The sequence below is a fragment of the Crocodylus porosus genome, unplaced genomic scaffold (genome assembly GCF_001723895.1).
Source record: "Crocodylus porosus isolate Cpor-Errol unplaced genomic scaffold, CroPor_comp1, whole genome shotgun sequence".
In the NCBI taxonomy this organism is placed as follows: Eukaryota; Metazoa; Chordata; order Crocodylia; family Crocodylidae; genus Crocodylus; species Crocodylus porosus.
Genome location: NW_017728907.1, coordinates 60739567 through 60759810, shown reverse-complemented (window position 1 = coordinate 60759810; position 20244 = coordinate 60739567). Strand labels below are relative to the sequence as shown.

The 20244-nt window shown below is 43.3% G+C and overlaps 1 protein-coding gene across 1 annotated transcript in view; it reads right to left on the bottom strand.

Annotated features, from left to right (window-relative positions):
- The window catches only part of RAVER2 (ribonucleoprotein, PTB binding 2), a gene marked incomplete at its 5' end in the record, with an annotated part of 63389 nt that extends 43145 nt beyond the window's left edge, over nt 1-20244 (bottom strand). Inside the window, 2 exons of the mRNA XM_019530643.1 lie at nt 1246-1312; nt 20158-20244. Of these exons, the coding sequence (XP_019386188.1) occupies nt 1246-1312; nt 20158-20244 (154 nt within the window). The remainder of the gene's footprint in view (nt 1-1245; nt 1313-20157) is intronic.

Sequence of the window (20244 nt, the reverse complement as noted above, 5' to 3'; positions counted from 1 at the left end):
GGTACAGTTGACCTTCCTGACTGCATCCCCACACTGCCGGCCCATGTTCATCTTGGCATCAATGATGACTCCAAGATCCTTTTCTGCCTCTGAAGAAAGTCGATTCAGATTCAGCTGATTCAGAGGACTGTGATTCGATTCAGAGATTTGGATCACTGTCCTGAATTGATTTGGCTGACTCAGTTTCGGAAGATTCAGTGCTGACACGTGGAGCCGCCCCAGCTCCCAGACAGTGCGTGGCCCCTGTGCATCCATGCAATGCGACAGGTGCCACGCAGGTGCCAGGCAGGGAGGGTGATCCCAGCTACCCCCCCCCACCGTCCCGCACTATGCGGGGGTGCTTTGCCACGAGCCCTCAGAGGCTCCAATTGCTGCTGCCAGAGCCAGTGAGTGCACGGCTTACTTTTTAAAAAATTTTTTTAAGTGTCGGGAAGCTGGGGCTAGCGGGAGGAGGTGGGGGGGGAGATCGGGGAGCGGGGGCTGTGCGGGGGAACCTATGTGGCCCCAGAGCCCCCAGAGCTGCTGCTGCTACAGCTGGTGAGTGCAGGTCTATGCTTCAGAGAGATTTCCTTGGATTCACTCCCTTGAAAACTGCGATTAGGATCTCCAAGCTGAAAATCACCCTCAGCAGTTTGACAATAGCCTTTAGTTTGTGAACAAGGCAAAATTTCAAGTGGCTTTGAAACTGGTTATGTAAATAGAGCGCATGTACCTAGTTTCATAGTTTCTAGGGTTGGAAGGGAACTGAGCAGATCATCTAGTCCAACCCCCTGCCATGGCAGGAAAGAATACTGGGGTCAAATGACCCCAGCAAGATGTCCATCTAACCTCCAACCTCTGGATGTAACCCCCAGAATCCATAAATTTAGGCCTGGATTTGCTCCTCTGCCAAAGAGGCACCCTACTGTGTCCTAGCAGAGTTCCCCTTAATAAGGGAATTAAGCAGTTTAGCTTATCCTTATCCAAAACATGTATTAGTCAAGGGCATCCCTGTAAGGAGTCACAGGCAGTGGGCCTAATCTACTTCCCATTGATGTCAATATGAAGCCTTCCAATTTTTTACCAACTTTAATGAGAGTGGGATCTGGTGCAGTTTACACAGTCATAGACCTGATCCTGAGGTAATCAAGTTATATGTTGGGCAGACAACCTGATGACTTCATATAAGGCAGAAATGTATTATTAGTTTCATCAGAAAATACAAGTATATTACTACATACTAACTAGAATATTCTAAGTTCTTACCTGTTCTTTTATTTTTGTCCACATAACAATACTTTATTTCATAATCTTTGAATAAGTCATGGATTTCCTGAAAGAGACAAAACATGGCAAACAGTAACCGATCAAACCAAAAGTGAAATTCAACTTAAATTTTTAGTTCTGTTACACTCCAGCGTTTCTGATAACAAGTAATTAAATGTTTGTTTTAAAAAGGTGCAAGTCATAACACTACATCACTGTTTTATCCCAGACTAAGACTCAAGTCCAATAAACCATTCTCCCTATTTAATTGTATGGATACAATGTGGCACAAAAGAATAGGTTGACTAGCCCTTTATAAAGATAGATTGCATAGCAGCTAAAGAAAAATCATTCAAAAAGGCATTCCTGAGAGAATTCAGGAAAGCCCAGTTCCAGTGAACTCTCTGTTTTTTTAAATTCTAGCACAATATAAGTAGAATATACAACCTCTAGGAAGCATAAATAGCATAATAAGAGCTGTATGGATAACACCATACCAATTGGCTGTAACCGTAAGAGTCCCTATCAGAGTGTATTGTATTGTATTATTTAGAACAATTCCTCAGTCATATGTTCCAACATAATGTCATTCCACAGTGGTGGCAGGCCTATAATGTAATGTAGTGAAAGCACCTAACTTCTTAAGTTCATATATAACTGGACTTTCAGTTTTTTGGTAACAAATATACTTTGTATAACTGACCCTCCACTGTGAAAGTCCTATATCAACAGCTGTGCAGGGGTTCCCAACTGTACTGCATACCGCCACCTCCTCCACTCTTGAGCAGAATGGGAAAGATGCAGTTACTACCCTATCTTGGGGGGTAAAAGTCATAGTAAAGGTAAATCTTTGGTTCCATACTAAAAAAGAAAATATACCCTCCAGAAGTATGTATCACAAAAAATCCATTATTCAGTGTCCCTTCAAGTGTAAAAAAAAGAAAAACAGACCAGCCTACTACCCAGAGATCAGGGAAGAAGCATGGATATATTGAATCTTTTTGTCAAGTATATCCTCTAGGATTAGAATGAAACTCCTATCAATTGAGTGAAATAAACAACATGTTCCTTTACCAGACGGTTCCATGTTACATGATTTTAGCATACTCTCTCATCTTTCCAATTTGCTAATTCAATACATAAAGCTATGAGGTTAATGGGGTTGATTTGAACAGGATCAGGTGTATCCTTTTAGTTAAATGGAATACCGGTCTCTCATTTCGTCGGTTAACAGCTGTCAAATGCTACATTAATAAAATATGACACTGCTCCTCAGCTGTAATAAGACGTGACATGAATGTAATTTCTGAATAACAAACTGTGCTGAATCCTTGGACCAGTCTTTGTATAAGTAGATGACTTGAACGTGGACCAAAAGAGGATGTTGTGTTCATGAAGGATATGATGACAACTAGTTAACTCTCATTCATGACAGCCAGCTGGAGAGAGGATGCTTTCTTTGCCATTCTGAACCCAGAAATATTTCAGAATCCAAGGTATGTATCAAGTATCCCACTTTTACAATGTGGACAATTTTACTTCATTACATCACTTCAAGAAAGAAGTTAAGATTTACTTAAGTTTTACTTTGGGATTAGGTAATGGTAAAATACTAGTGCAAATGCCTATTAATATTATTTCCTGAAAAACATCTGCAAACCAAATGACCACTGGGAAATAACCTGTCATTTTGCTGAAATTATAATTGAGAAAGAAAATGGAATTCAATGAATGCATCTGCTTGCGAGAGTCATTAGTAGGGACCTACCTAAATCATGGTAAGATGAAGGCAACTTTGCAGCGCACAGAGCCAATTTCACGGTCTTCACAAGAGAAGCTACCCTTGGCACTGCTTGGCCAAGGGTCCTCTCTGGCCCTGCCCCTTGCTGCTGATTGGCTGAGAGGCCAATCACTCATCTTCAGACTGCAGTATTGCAGCAGCATTGCATCTGGCTTCTTAAAATACAGTGTTAAAACCCTTCTGTGTTCCTAACTGGCACTTTCAATGAGTCTACGCCACTAGCTCAGCTTCTCAGTAGCTCTCTCTCAAATCACGTGCTCTATGGCTGCAGGTATTGCTGTGCTTTCTTTGTATTCCAGTAAGCTCTAATTTTGGGGGGGCACTTCCACACAAAATTGCAGGAAACACCATTTTTCACAGTGATCACAGAAACCATCATTTTCACTGTTTCCATGAAAATGGTGAAACTGTGATTTAAGTAGTTCCATAGTCATTAGATCCTACAAAAAGCAAATTGACAACATATGATTATTTTAAAAGAAATAGTACTTTTAAAAAAGTAAAATAATTTGAAAGTAGGTTGCCATTTTTATTTTTTTAATTTCCAGTAATCCTGTGGAACCTTACGGTCAACAATATTCCCTACATGATGCACTCCATATCACTAACACTAAATTATTGTAGAGCTGCTGACAAGTTGCTAATGGCAATGATTTATTTCAGCTAAGACACTTAAGAGCTAAAGTATTTTCCTGGGGAAAAAGTACACATTATTAAGGATACCCTGACTCTACAAACAAATGCAAGAAACAAAGAAAAAAAATACAGCCTTTCAACCCTGGTACTGCTTGCTTTTTTTATTTTTTAAGTAACATATATTTTTCCCCTTTAAACTGGGTGTGTCAGGGGATGGGTGTGCAGATGAGAATGTAAGCCAGGCCAGGGGACAGCCAAGCAGGATGGACATAGAGAGGGCAGTCAGGGAGGTGTTCAGAGGCTGGAACGTTGGGGTGGCGGGGAACTGGAGGTTACCAATGGGGGACTTAACTGTCTATACATAAATGCTAGATGTATGGGGAATAAGCAGGAGGAACTGGCACTGGAGACCTGGTGGGACAGTATGCATGACTGGGCTGTATGCATAGAGGGCTACAGGCTGCACAGAACAGACTGGGTAGGTAAGAAGGGAGGAGGTGTAACTCTCCACGGTAAAGGAGCAGTAATGTCTCCTCAGAGACCCAACCTGGTACAAGAACAGGGCAACTCAAGACCCGGTGTGTCAAGATACAGGGGGAGGGGGGAGGGAATGAAGGGAAGGGGACTTGACTTGTCTACTACACCAGGTGGAGGAGCTGGATCTGGAATGAATTTTCCAGAGAACTGATGGAGCCTGCATATTCAAGGGACTTGGTTGTTATGGGTGACCTCAATTACCCTGAGGTGGGAGGAGCACTCGGCTAGATCTGACTGGTCATGTAGGTTTTGACTTGCATGGAACTTTATTTAGTACAGGAGGTGAACAGACCGACCACTGGGAAGTCTTTGTTGGATTTGGTTCTAGCCAAAGCGGATGACCTAGTGGGAGATCTGAGGATTGAGGGTAATTTGGGAGACAGTGATCATGAGATGACAGAATTCACTATTCGTTGTAGGGCGGGGAAGTCAGCCAGGAGGGCAGAGGCTCTTGACTTCAGGAAGGATGACTTCAATGAGCTTTGGAAAATAGTGGGAGAGACCCTATCAGAAGAGGGACTGGAGGGGAACGGAGTTCAGGAAGGGTGGTCGTTCCTCAACGGAGTGATCCTCAGAGTGCAGAAAAGGTCCATTCTTGTATGCAGGAAAGGCGGTAAAGGGGCTTGGAAGCCATCTTGGCCTACCAGAGGAGTCAAGGAGTACTTAAAAAAAGAAAAAGGATGATTACGGACAGTGGAAACAAAGGGTACTCATCAAAGAGAAATACACAAGTATAGCCTGCATTTGTAAAGAAATGATAAGGAAGGCAAGGGCAGCTACTGAGATCAGGCTGGTGACTGAAAACAAGGACAATAAGAAGTCCTTCTTTAGGTATATAAGGAGCAGGAGGAAGACCAAAGGAAATGTGGAGCCTTTGCAGAATGGGACAGAACAGATCATAACAGACAGTCAGGAGAAAGCTGAACTCTTTACTGAATAATTTGTGTTGGTGTTCCTGCATACAAATGGTGGTGGTTGCCCTCATGGTTGGATACTGGATGGATGCCGGGGGGGGGAGGGAGCAATTGACAACTAATGGTCAGTGTCAAACTGGTATGGGAACACTTAGAGCAGCTAAATGTCTTCAAGTTGGCAGGACCAGACGGGCTACATCCAAGAGTGCTGAGGGCACTGGCAGGAGTCATTGTAGGACCATTGGCAAAGGTATTTGAAGACTTGTGGTGGTTGAGAAAGGTCCCATAAGACTGGAAAAGGGCCAATGTGGTGCCAATCTTTAAGAAGGGGAAGAGGGAGGATCCAGGAAACTATAGCCCAGTCAGTTTGACTGTGATACCAGGTAAAATTTTGGAAAAAATTATCAAGAAGTCCATTAGTGAGAGACTGGCAGAAGGCATGATACTGAAGGATAGCCAACATGGTTTTCTTGTGGGCAGGCCATGTCTGACCAACCTCTTCTCCTTCTATGATCAAGTAAAGAACCAGTTAGATGTGGGAGACATGGTTGATGTCATATACTTGGATTTTAAGAAGGCCTTTGATATGGTATCCTATGGCACTCTTATAAAAAAAAAAAACTGGAGGATTGAGGACTGGCAGAGTCCGCAGTCAGGTGGGTTAGGAACTGGCTAAGGGGTAGAACCCAGAGGGTGTTAGTGGACACTGTATCATCTTGGTGGGAGGTGGCCAGTGGTGTCCTGTAGGTTTTGGTTCTTCGCCCCTTACTGTTCAACATCTTTATCAATGATTTAGATGAGGACATGGAAAGCATGCTGGCCAAGTTTGCAGACAATATGAAGTTATGGGGAAAAGCGGTCACACTAAGGGATAGGATGTGGATCCAAGCAGACCTGGACAAGCTGGAAAGGTGGGTGGAGTGGAACCAGATGCAGTTCAATAAGGATAAATCCAGAGTGCTTTACCTGGGAAGAAGCAACCAGTGAGTGGCCTGAATATAGGTTAGGAGCAAATGTCCTTGCCAGCACTATGACTGGTTAAGGTTGATCATAGGATGAACATGAACTGCCAGCCCAACGCTGTATTCAACAGAGCTAATAGCATACTCAGGTGCATTGCAAGCAGGGCTAAGGAAGCAATATTTCCTCTCTACTTGGCACTGGTGAGACCCCAGCTGGAGTACTGTGTCCAGTTTTGGGCTGCACTTCAAAAAAGATGTGGAGAATCTTTAAAGGATCCACAGGACCACAAGAATGATTAAGGGCTTGGAGGACAAACCTTATGAGGAAAGACTAAGGAATCTGGGACTCTTCAGTCTGCGGAAGAGAAGACTGAGGGGGACTTAGTATGTAAGGGGTGAATAGGAGCTAGGAGAAAAATTGTTCACTAGGGTGTCCCAGGGGAGGACAAGAAACAATGACCACAAACTGTTAGCGGATGGCTTCAGGTTGGATGCAAGGAAGAACTTCTTTATGGTAAGGGTGACCAGAATCTGGAACAGACTTCCCAAGGAGGTGGTACCATCCCCAGCCTTGGAAGTCTTCAAGAGAAGACTGGATAGACACCTTGCTGGGATCATTCGATCTCAGTAGTGTTCCTGCCCAGATCAGGGGAGTTGGACTCAATGATCTTTTGAGGTCCTTCCAGCCCTTAATTTCTAGGATTCTGTAATACATAACAAAGGAAAAACAAATAGAAATAGTTTTATAAAGAAAACAGAATCCCCTGAAACCTGATTCTGCAACAGGTTCTTGCAGGCAGACCCTAAGCTTATACAAAGTTCCATTTGCTTCAAGGTCCTGCATGGATCCAGTTGTAGGACTGAGGTCTTCATTTGTTCATTGGATTGTACATATTTTTTCAGCAGGAGTTAGAGGTGCACTGATATATCGGTCCGATTTCAGATTGGCACTGATATAAACAAAACTGTCTGCATCAGAAATCGGCCTGATATGGCTAATAATTTGGCTGATAAATGGCCCGTGCATGCATGCAGTGGGAGTGCAGCATGTAGGCAGTGAGGAGCACAGTCTGGCAGCTTGGACAGCTGTGTGCAGCTGGTAAGTCTGTTGTGGTGGATGGGGAGGGTGGAGAGAAGGTGCGTGGTGGGGCAGATCAAGGCTCCTGCAGTGAGGGAGGAGTGGGGCTGGGGCTAGGGCAGGGGCTGCCCTGCTGGGGTGGGGGGCACAGGATGGAGCCACAGCTCATCCAGGAGTATGGAGGGATGGGGAGGCCTCTGCCACTGCATACCACTGGTCTGGAAGCCACTCATCAAGCGGCTTCTGCCACTGCTCCCACCACTTGTCAAGGAGGGCGGGGGGGAGGAACATGTCCTCCAGATCTGCGTGGGCTGGGCCAGGCCAGGCTGGGAAGAGCTCCCCTCCCCCTGCCCCACTGATACCTTCCCCCATGGCTTCCCAGACAAGTGACAGGAGCAGCAGCAGGAGCCATTGGACAAGTGGGCAAGCGCCAGATGAGCTGCTGGACAAGTGGCATGCAGCAGCTCGAGCCGACCCCCTGGTGCCCCCCGAACGAGCTGCGGCTGTCCCACACCCCTGCCCCCCACCACCCTGGCTGGGCAGTACTTGCCCCAGCCCCTGCCCTACTCCTCCCTCACTGCGAGGGCCTTGATCTGCCCCCCCACACACTTTTCCCTCCCCCCATCCCCTTCCACCACAACAGATTTACCAACCGCACACAGCTCTCCAAGCTGCCAGGCTGGTATTCGAAATCAGATCAGTATCGGCCGATATGCCTCCTTAAAAATTGGCTATTGGTATTGGCCCCAAAAATCTCTAGTGGTGCACCCCTAGCAGGAGTGTCATTTAGATAAAGAAGACTTGTGGCAATTTACAAAGTTAAAAACTCATCATGTTGGCTTTTAAATTAATTTAAAAATCAGAATTAGAAAGTTTTCAGATTAAATTGGTGTAAATATCTAAGTTAGACTATTAATACTACTTTTTTAAAAATTTCAAACTTATATGATCTCAGAGCTTGAGTCCCATTTTCAAAGGAGATTTAGGGGATTTTAAAATTTTATCTTAATGGTCTTTTAGTCTTTTTTTTGTCTCTTTTAATATTTGATATTCTAAGGAGTTCATATAAAAATCTGTCAGTGGAAACAATGAGTGCAGTATGTTCACCATTCCAACCCAAGCTTTCAGGGATACACCTACATGTGCTATTTACACAAAGATGAATACAGTCAGCCAATATCTGGGGCCTCGTGGAATTGTTTACTTAAGGAAGAGAAAGACTATACTTGTTCAGCATACTTTCTGGTACAATACTGTTAATTTACCAACAATGCAAACATAGTCCAGAACCAAAGCAGCAGCAACTTTTTTTTGTTCCCTCCTTCTAGGCCCTCTAATCAGTTTTGTGGCCAAGGACCTCCAATTCTCTCCCAGGGCTACGTTAGCCACACTCTCTCCTTGTTCATTAAATTTTCCTCTTCTCGCACACTAACAATCCCTTAGCCTCCAAGGCCAGATAAAAACCTCATTCTCCCCAGGTTAGATCTTGTTCCAATATAGCCATGCAGCCTTGTGACTTTGGCAATAGCTTCCATTTCCAGCTATTACTATGTTAAGAGTCAGTAGATCCTTCCATTTAAACTGGATAAAAAATGATTAGTACATGCTGGGTTTTAACTAGATCTGCAATCAGAAATCTTTATCATTAACGTTTTCCAACAGAACAATTACAAACCTATTTCCACTAACTAAATGAATTTTCCTCTCTTATTTTTGAGTGAATGGACCCAACTCGCTTAACAATACGGTTGCCCATTACAATTATATACAATTATAATAGAATATTTAAGGGTACATACCCAGAAACACCATAAATGCAATGTATATTTACATACCAAGACACAGCAGCCACGGCTACCACTGAACACTGCACTTAATTATGCTATTTCTGATAACAACAATTGTAAACAATTCTAACATTGCTTGGCATGAACTTTCGAATAACAGGTCTGAAGAAGTTTCTGACATCAGCTTCCTTGTGTAATCTGTTCCTGACTAATGTAAGGATGATGTGCATGGTAAGGGGAGAGGACAGCTGTATGGGAGAGTTTTTAGTTTGTTCATAGTAACAGCAGAGTCACATAAGTATATGGACTGTGCCAGCAGCTCTGAACTAAACATCTTGGGATGGAAACACAACCAGAAAAGTAATGATACTTAGTTCCCATACATACCTTTAAATCTTCAAAGCCCTGAACAAATACTGGCTAGTTAATCTACAAAGCATTTGCCTAATTAAAGTTCAAACTAGAAAATAACTTGCTGGTAGTCTAAAATCAGCACTGAAAAAAAACCCCAAAGTCTATAAAAAAGGATTTTAAGAGCACTATAAAAAGTCAGATGTTATTTGAGAAGTGGAAAATCTCTTATTTTCCCATATAGCAAAAATGGTCTGGAGCTCTTGAGATTCTTCAGCTCTTAGGGCATGTCTACAGTGGCAAACAGCCATGCTCGGAAAGTATGGCAAATCCATTCCGCACATGCCAAAGGAAGGATGCAGGGATGCCTTAGCGCGGAGCAGCGATCCATGCCATAAGCAATCTGACTTTTGCTTAATGGTGTGCCCTCACACTGCCCTGTGGGTTTACATAAATTCCTTTTGAGGGTTAGTGCAAGCTGGAAGGATGTGCTGTGCTTCACTGCAGTTCCTTAGCACAGTCCCTTGACAACACAGACATGCCTTTATACCAGGGGTGGGCAAGATGCAGTCTGCCACAGGGGCCCTAAAAAATTTAGAAAATTAATATTAATCTGCCCTGGGCTGCCTGTCATGTGGCCCTCAATGGCTTGCCAAAACTCAGTAAGCGGCTCTCTGTCCAAAATAATTGTCCGCCCCTGCTTTATACCCAGGTAATCCTGCCTGATCTTAAGTGGAAAGACTATGCTTGTTTACTTGTTGTTCCTTTTCATCATGTGTTGCCATTCTGAGATCTGCACATTCTCATTCCAGGGAAATCCTTGGCTGTATTACACTCTAATTTTTAATTTAAGAGAAAAAAAATAGACAATGCTTTGCATTGACACACTATAGTACCAGTATAAGTCATGCTATTATTTTTTACATGCAAGCATCTTCTTTAATCCTAAGGAATTAATACATAAACATATACATTTAAAACCTAAGCACCATTTATAAATGCTATTTTTTCTACTGTGATCTACCAGTCACACTGAAGTAGAAGACTCTGACAAATGTTGCACTTAAATGGCAGTAACCTTAAGTAGTAACCTGGCCACACATTCAGTCAATTACCGGTGTGATAAAGCCAGGAATAAGCCACAAAGTTAGCACACAACATATGTGTAACAACTTTGTGGCTGGTTCTCATCATGCCTTTAAGTGAATGTGTGGCCAGTGCTTAGCCTCTGGAGTGCACAGGAGCCTTTCAAGACTCCCATGTGTTCCAGAAGCTGGGAGGCCCCTTGGCTCCCAGCCATGGAATTTACCCTGTGATTCTGCAGCTGGTAGCAAGAGTTAGCCCCTTGCCTTTACTTTAACATCTGTTAGGGGCCACAGTGTCATTGTTACCTTTAAATAGTGCATTCAATTATGTTTTTCTGGCAAGAAAAAAATTAATTGTAAAGATGTCTGTCAGGGTTCTATAGCAATGAACTTAATGAAGTTTCCAATACAAACACTGTTTATAGTGGTCCATAACTTGGCCCTTACCTGGCTGAAAGTTTAAACTTCACATACATGCTCTTGATATGGAAGTACATTTTGTTTCTAAATTAACGGGACAATAAAATGTATTCTGGCTAGTCAAGAAGTTTGAAATAATTTCCTAACTAGACAAGGCTTTGTTTTTTATATTAGTGCAAGCAGAGCAGAAAGGTGGAAGACATCCAAGAAAAGACTTCCAAGTTTATAGACAATACATCCGGATACACAAAAAGAGTAAGGCATCAAGATTCAAAGGTTTTGGACCACTTAAATGACATTATCAACAAGCTTCAATGTACATATCAGGTAAGACAGTTTTGAAAAAGGAGCTATGAGAAGGAACGTGGAATACTGCTGAACAGGAAAAATATCTATCAGTTACTGTGGAAAAACAGAGACCATGTGCTACAGTGTAAAAAAATGCAGCATGTAGCACCAGATTGTACCAAGAGGCATAGATAACAAAGGAAAAAGAATAGCACTATTTCAGCAATTTCCTGTCAACCAGTGGCTAAGTTTCAGGTTCTCAAATCTGCCACCTAATACCTAGTTAAAGGAATAAATATTCTACAACAAGGAGGGTTTACGACTAACAACTAAAAGCTTCAGCTGGAACTCGGCTACAGTGTTACTAAGTACAGCATAAACCCAAAGACTGTTCCCCACTGGAGATCTGGCAATTTTTCATTCTTTACTGCTTCAGCTGAAATTCTCATGAGGGAGACGTAATAGTAGGGTCTTCAGCTACTTCAGATACTGTCTAGCATTAGTGGTCATTCTGAGTAGGGTCCTAAGAGTTTTAGTCATACCATTCCCTCTTTGTTTGCAGGAACAACCACAATCTATGCAGCTAAAAAAGAAAGAGAAGTCTGGAATTCTTGCCCATAACCTGCCCTTAGGCTACAGGAGAACAGTGCATACTGACTCTTCCTTTTTTGGCTATTGATAATCACATCTGCAACATGATTAAACAGCCCAAGGAGCAACTGTCTAGTGGACTCTCTCTCATAATGGAACTACCTTTTTTTAGATGCAACAGCAATAGCCTACCAAGGACTGGTCTGTCTAAGGAATGAAAACATTTTCCTCTGATCTTGCAAAGCATGCTGATAAGAAAAATTGTAGGGGACTGGACACGTAAATCATCACAGTAAGCACACAACTAAATGGAAGATTAAAAAAGATACAGAAGGGAGAGAATATGTGGGAGTTCTGCTTTGCTATCTAGAGAGAAGGCAGGGTAGAGGTGTATCTTATAAACTTACTGAATCAGAGATGTATAATCTTTCATGAACAGTTCAGTTCATTAGACCTGTTGTTCACAAAAAATAGGGGTGTGCCAATATATCGGTGCCATATCAGATTGGCACCAATACAAGGAAAATTAACTTACTGGCTTTTTTTGGCCACTGTAGCCAATCATGTTGTCGATAAATACAATACGCCTTCACACGCACGCAGCCCCACACGTGCTTGTGGCCAGGAATGCAGCTGGGCAGCATGGAGGGCAGCATCTTGCAGGTAAGTCTGTGGAGGGGAAGAAGCATAGGGGTGGGCAGATCATGGACCCTACGGTGAAGGAGGAAGTGGGGCTGGGGGCCTTCTGCCTAACTTCAAACTCAGTGTGGCTAACTACACCTCTCCCATATGTAGAATATAAGAGTGTGATGGGAAGATACAGTCTTTGCTCAAATGATCATGGTATATAAAACGTTTGCAATCAAATATGAACAAAGACAAAATCATTCCTAAACCTAAAAGGAGGAAAGAAAGGACTCAGACAGCATCACTCTAAACAGTAACTTGTCCAGGGATGGAAATCAGATTAAATCAGGAATGGAAACTAGTGGAAGGTGCACATACTGTGTTAAGTGCTAAAACAAAGTAAAACTCTTACTTGTTTCTGCTTTTAATAGATACTTGACTAGTTTGTCTTTTTTTTTTTCTCACATGCCCAAGAAGAACCATTGGATTGGAATGAATATTGATTTGTACCTTCTATCTATGGCATTTGATAAAATGGAAAACCCCATTTGTTAAAACTAAAGATACTTATCTCTAGCTTCAGAAATTAATGTAGGAGAAAAGCTGAAATATACATGTCTATGCAGCAGTATTAAAATAATCAACTTAGCACAAAAACCCTTGCTTTTGATGGTAAGTGCAACTTATAATTCATCAGTGACTTGATATCTTAGCTGCTAAATCCATATGGGCACATTAAAATTTAACAGCTTCAGTCAGACTCCTAATCTTAGTAACTATAAAGTCATGAGATCCCACTGCAAATTTTGGTAATGACTAACGAGAAAAAAAATCAACAAGCACTTTATTCTAATATCAGTAAGACAGGATCCTAACTGTTATGACAGTGTAACTGAACTGTTGATTTATATCAGATTTATACACAACTACTTCCACTGAGGTTAGAAGGCCCCCATCAGTATCTCTAATAGGCCAATTAAAAACACTAAATCAAGGAAATCAGAAGTAAAGCTCGCAAAGCAGAAGCACAAAAATAAACCAAGCAAAAAATCTACTTGCCTTATATCAAGAATGTTATCTAGCAGAATAAAACTTTGTCTATAAAGCAGTTTACAATCCCATTTATATTATGGACTTTCCTTCTACAATTAAAAGAATTACATGCATTTTCCAGAGTCTGTCTTCCCGTCTCAAAAAAATTGTGGTAGCTTTATCTCAGTTCTAAAAATCCTTCAATCAGTGATGCATACCTGAAGGCATCTGAGTCATTTCCAACCTGGTGGGTAGAGAACATACTGCCTGAAACCATGGAACAAAAAGGGATTTCAAGAGATCAGCTACTGCTGGGGCGTTAACCATGTGGCGTGTGGGCTGAATCCAGCCCACAGAGCTGTTCCATCCAGTCCACAGGGCTTCTGTGAAGCTAGGGAGTTAGGGGGCAGGGCCTATCAATATAGTGCCATTAGCCCTGTGGCCACTTGACCCTCTGCCACCACCACTTGCCCTGTGGAACTGCCATCCAGATCCGGCCCCAGACACAAGGTGAGTTTGACACCTCGATTTAATCCAACTCCCTGCATGAAGGCAGAATCAAGTAGATCACTTAGAACAATCCCAACTGATCTTTGTCTAAGTTGTTCTTAAAAATCCCCAGTGAACTTCATTTAAAGCTCTAGTGAATATTTTCCAACTGTGTAAGCGTATCATATGACTCCTCAGAACTGACTGGACAGGGAGAACCCTACAGGATAAAGTGAGTATTACTGCAAGAGGCCACTAACCATGAGACAGCTATAACATTATCAAACATAAAGGAGAAGGCAACCACTAAATCAAGGCTGGGCAATTATGTGGGTTGGTGGGCCACTTAAGGAATTTTAGCAAGCTACTGCAAGCTGGGGGGGAAAGGAGAGGGAAGGGTGCAGTCGCAGCTTGGCACAGGAGGCAGGTGGAGAGGCAAATCAAATCCAGGGGCACCAGACAGAGCAGGTGGGCAGGGTCTCCATGGAGACCAGCCTGGGACCAGGATATGCAGGATATGCTTGGCCGGGTAGATGGGATGAGGCCATGGGTGGGCATGGACCAGCATCCAGGAGAAGGACAGGCAGGCAGGGCCAGGATCGCAGGGCAAGGCGGGACCAGGGCCCAAGGCCAAAAGCAAAGCTGCGATCCACTCCCTGTACGTCCATTTGATAAGCACTAATTCAATGGGCAGAGACATCTGGGGAGTGGAATGTGGCTCTCTCTCAGACTTAGCCCCACCCTGTCATCACCCATCAGTCCCAGCCCCGGTCCCACGCATTCTTCCCGCCCACGGCTCCATCCTAGCCACTCAGCTGAGCGCATCTTGCCCAAAGGGGTCCCAAGCCGGTCTCAATGGAAACCCTACCCTCCCACCTGCCCTGGCAGAGGGTACAGGGCAGACAAGCTGGGGTACCAGGGCAGTGGGCCAGTGGCAGAACCATCTGCATGTGCCATAGCCCAGGCTGCACCCTGTGAGTGGGCCGGGTAGGGCTGCAAGCATTGCTGTGGGCAGGATAGAATCCCTTGGTGGGCTGCATCCAGCCCACAGGCTATTTTTTGCCCAGCTCTGCGATAAACGATCAAGTTCTCCTTTAAACTTCTTTGTGCTGAGGTTTGATATTGCATTGTAAGTCGAGTCATGATAGTGCATTCGCGATCCTCTGATACAACTTTGGCTAGGAAAGATCTTACTGTGACAACTTGGTGAGAAAAGCAATTAGTCAATGAGACTTTCTTCCTGCCTCAAATTGGGGAGCATAACTGGATCACTGTCTTGCCATGATGCTCTGGGATTCTGGTCTCTGCATTTTCCCTTTTTAGGAAGCCATACCCTGACTGTTTTGATTAGAACATGGTACTCCCCAATGTTGTTACAAGAAGTAAACGTTAGTGGAGTGTGCTTTACAAAGAGTGAAGGAGGAAAGGAAGAACATTTATTTAGAGAACAAGCTTTGTATTACTGCTGCTGCCGCATACAAGTACCCCCACATTCCTACACGTCCCCAATTGTCTCTTAGGTCCTCAGTCTGAATACCCTCTTCCCACTTGTTTCCAAGTGGGAAAGATCAGCAATGAATGAAGTTGGGAAGCCCTGTTAGAGAAACACCTGAATTACAACTGTTGTTTTAAAAATAACTTTCATATAGTTGATGTGGTAGATTTTAGAAAAAATATATACTGTTGTACAGAAGAACTGGTTTGATTGACATGGTTGGCTCAACTAGCAAAATTAACAGCTAAACAAATGAATCCCCACCCAATGTTATACTCTTGACAACATAAATCCTAAACAAAGTGAAAGCATACACATATACCAATTGCTGTTCAGATCAGAGTTTCAGACAGGAGTGCTATATGCAAGCTTATTGAACTATATACTTGACAAGATAAATTTGTCTACATATAAACATGAATGGTGTGTCAAGATGCAAAATTTAGCAGGTCTTTTATACCAAGATAAAATATTGTGCTGAAAGAATCAGGTGAGGACACCCTGGAAATCTTCAAGACGAGACTGGACAGTCACTTTGCTGGGGTCACCTGACCCCTGGGGCTTGCTGCAGGGGGCTGGACTCGATGATTTTCTGAGGTCCCTTCCAGCCTTACAATCTATGAATGGGAATCTGATGACAAGAACAGAATCAAGCTTACTGAGCTGGATGGACTGGAGTAAAATGAGTCAAAGCTTGAGAAACATGGCAACTGAAACGGTAAAATGAGGTTTTACTTTCAAGGGTAATAGTAGCAGTGAAAGTGTTTGTCATGGACCCTGCTCTAACAACCCTTGTGTCAGTAATGCAACTGCATGTAGAGGGATGAACTGGGCTCACTGAGGTTATGAACCCCCAAGCAGCAGAATCTCCAGTGCACAATTCTGATTTTTCATGTTCCTTACTGCTCTAAGCTAACCAGCCTTCTCTTGCTAGTTTTGCTCACCAGGTGCTGCAGACTGTATTAGTCTTCTTCCTCCTTGGCACAAGTTCTGGGTTTTCTACAGAAACTTGTTGCCATACATATTTACAAGAAATTCTAATCATGTCATGTTTTACACATAGCCCCCACAATATCTGGACACTTCCAAGTCTGTGGCTAGATGTTAATAAAAACATATGCAAAAACTTCATACTTAAATGTAGTTTGTAATATTTACATCCACACAATTTTGAATGAAGTTGCAAAATCTCCCTGGCTAAGGTGCATTTTTCTCCATGAAAAGCACGTATTTTTTTTTAGCCTCAAACTGAGAAAGTTGTTCTCAGAGCACTGTCACCATGAGGCAGAACTCGAAGAGTTAAAGAGGAGCTAACATGGAAGAGGAGTGACTTACTGCATGTTAGCTGTTTATGCATCTTCTCTATTTGGTGGCAAGCAGAAGTAAAGCCAGGGTTATTTAGTACTTGTTATCTTCAAGACTAACTCCCTAGGTTTAGGTCTTACAATAAAATAGAGCAGACATAAGACGCTTGCACTGTGGATTAGGTGATGTGCAGTAAGCTCCCCTCCCCCTCTTTTAGCTCGGGACTCAGTATAATTTGCTCATCTGTCAACAGCCCAAAGAACATGCAAACAAAAAAAAATCATCTCTTGTTATAGTATTTGATCAATCCAACCTTCCAACCACATGGATCAGTCTGGTTAATACTGCCTGGGTACTAGACAGAGAAGCTATTCCAGTAGTAAGCCAAGTTGGCAGAATAAATGCATTCGTTTTTAAAATAATGATAAGTTAAACTTAATGAATTAGGCGCCAGGCTTTGGAGCTTTCAGCCATTATAACTGTAACAAGGACGTACTTGATTAGCAGACTTCTGCTCTATGTTATGGTTATTCATGCCATAACTAGAGCTGAAATATTTCTATATCATAAAAAATGTCAATGTTTGCATTTTGGTTGTATTTTTCTTTAAGAGTTTGAGTTCTAGCCAAAAGATGAAAAGCCCCCAAACTGAAAAATTGGAGGTTGTGGCCTTTTGTTTTAACATTTTGTTTTCGGACTAAAGAGGAGTTTTTCATCAAAAATATTTGAATGACTTTTTGGTCCTATTCTACTTGTGAAAAGAACGGATAATGACAATTCCTATGCATAAAATTACTAATAAAGCCGACAGTTAGGTTCTTAAATATTGCTTTGGAGGCCTAATGTTTTGCTGTATTTTCAGTGGTGTTCACTTTTTCCTGGTACAACACTGAATGGGCTATGATTCCAGTAGACTTCTGCTAAGACTACCAGCCATTTCTACAGTAAAGATGACACCCACGCACAGTGGTTACCAAAGGCAGTAATTTGATTACAAACAATTAGTCTCAAAGTAACTTGTAAAAGGACAAGCTAGATTGACACACAACAATATTTACATGACCTATCACGAACATCAGTGCCTACTCCAGAACAATACTGGGACAGGAAGCACTCCTCTTTCCATAAAGTTCCAACTCTTCCTTTTCATGTCAATGCTAGTAGCATTAAAAGATTAAAATTATAGTTCTTCCAATTGTTTTCCAGGATCACTAGCCTTATACAAAGTATACTTGCTGCTGCTCTAACATGCTTATCAAGGGTAGAAAACTGCTGTGTAAAAGGGGATCAAAATCTTTAGGCACAACTTCAACTCAATTCTGTCAGGACCAAATAGTTTTAATCCTGATCTACAGGCCAAATTCAGAAAGCCAGAACTATATAATGGCTTTGAACTACATAAGATTTTCTTCAATAATAATGGAAGATTTCTACAAAATTTGAGGGAAGAATGCTGGTCCTCACCTAGTAAACTTACTTATAGGTAGGAGAGTTGCCTTTAACTGCAGTGGAAAAGGAACTGTGCCTTTTGTCTCTTTGTATATCCAGATACCTGATATTTACACACAATCATAATGTTCCAGCAGATTAGGCAAGCAGCTTTACAATTAAATTATTTAAAAAACTGACTCTTATAGCGATCATTAGATTTACGGATTAACCTGCTGTTGCCATGAAACATTGTAATTCATGTTTCAGAGCTCATACTCCAGGACATCTGCAGATTGAGATCGATTACTCTTCACTGGTTTTATTCTATTTACATATAAAACATTTTTAACCAAAGCCAAAAGAACTAGATCTGGCATGCATGCCAAAGCATGGCACATGAAAGCATTTTGCTTGGCATGTGTGCCTTGGGGTGGACAGTGGGGAAGGGGCCTGGGCCATGCTGCCTAAACAAGTAACAGCCTCCTCACGGCTCCCCTGCCATCTGCCCCTGGCACGCCAACATCTTCCAAGCAGAGGATGCGAGTGTTTTTGGCACTCTGCCCAAAAAAGCTGCGGAGCCCTGAACTTGAAACTGTTTTAGAAAGTCTTAAATGGAAATCTGCATTAGGCAAAACCTCTTGCACTGATGATTAAGTGAATGCCACTCGATCAACTGGCACTTTATACTGGCTATTAGCTTGGTTTAAAAATACAGAGGCTTTGTTTCTAAAATATATTTTAATTTGTATATTCTCCACACACCCTCCTCTGATGCTGTAAATTATGTTCGTTCTGAAGTCTGTTATGTTCGTTTTGAAGTCTATTTTTAGAGACGCACTGGTTTCTCACAGTGAGGATTCACAGTATCATCTAAATTAGTGGTTCACAACCATTTTTGTACCAGGACCCATTTGTAAATACCAATGGCCCAGTGCCCCCCATTCCCAACGCACCGTCCCTCGCCCCTGGGCCCAGCCCCCCAGTGCGTGGGGCAGGGGTTGGGTGTGAGGTATAGGGGGGAGGGGGGAGCTCCAAGCAGCCTCCCGAGCTCTGCCACCCTGCAGGGGAAAAGCCCACTTTTTCTCCTTTAAAAGAGAATCCATCTTTACAGTTTGTTCACGACCCTTTCGTATAACTCTTGTGACCCAGGAGTTGAGAAATGCTGCTCTAAATCACAACATTTGATGGCGTGCCGATTATGTTAAACTCAGGAAGAGCACAAAGCGACTGCAGATGCTTCCTCAACCTCACGATGGGCGTCTGTGCCAGAAAGCGTGTAGAGTTTTCCCAACTATTTGTGTTGATCGAATAAAAGATATCATTAGATTGACCCAAAGAACCTCATCTGCCCAGGCTTTGCTTTGGGAAGCAAAAGCAGAGGGGGCAGCAGGAACTTCCAATAACCTGTCTTTTTTTCACCTTCAGAGGATGGCTTAATTAGTACCTTGTTAACAAGACTCAATTTCTCAAAACCTCCCCCAATAAGCAGGGCGACTATGACCCTAAGGGCTCGCTGGTATCACTATAACTTTGGGATGGATCCTTTATGCCTCAGTGGCTGCGTCAGCGGATCATTTATCCATCACAGGATCCTTTATGCCTCAGTGGCCACATCAGTGGACCCCCTTTATCCCTCAGGGGCTGCACCAGTGGAACCTTTATCCCTCAGTGGATCCTTTATGCCTCAGTGGCTGCACCAGTGGATCCTTTATGCCCCTGTGGCCACGTCGCTGGATCCCCTGTATCCATCAGTGGCTGCTGCCTCTAGGGCAGTGGTTCCCAAATCGCGGACCGACAGATGGATGGGGTCTCGTGGATGGGGGGCCATGCTGAGGCCGGGGCCTGAGATGGGGTCACACAGAGGAAGAGTTTGGGAAGCAGTGCTCGAGGGGGGCCAACGAGAACAGAAAAGGCGGGGAAGGAAACCCCCCCACTTCAAACTGGACGTTCAGACCCCCCCAAGTCTTCCCAGCCAGGGGCCACAACCCGTCCTCGTCAGGGGGGAGCGAGGCAGTGAGGGGCGTCCAGGTATCCCCCACACCCCTCGGGGCGGGCGAGGGCGCAGGTGGGGGCGCGGCGCTACCTGGCTGCTGCTGTCGGGCGGCAGGTTCCTCAGCAGGATCTTGCGGCGGTTGCGCAGCTCGCGCCGGGTGCCCGCCAGCCGCCGCGA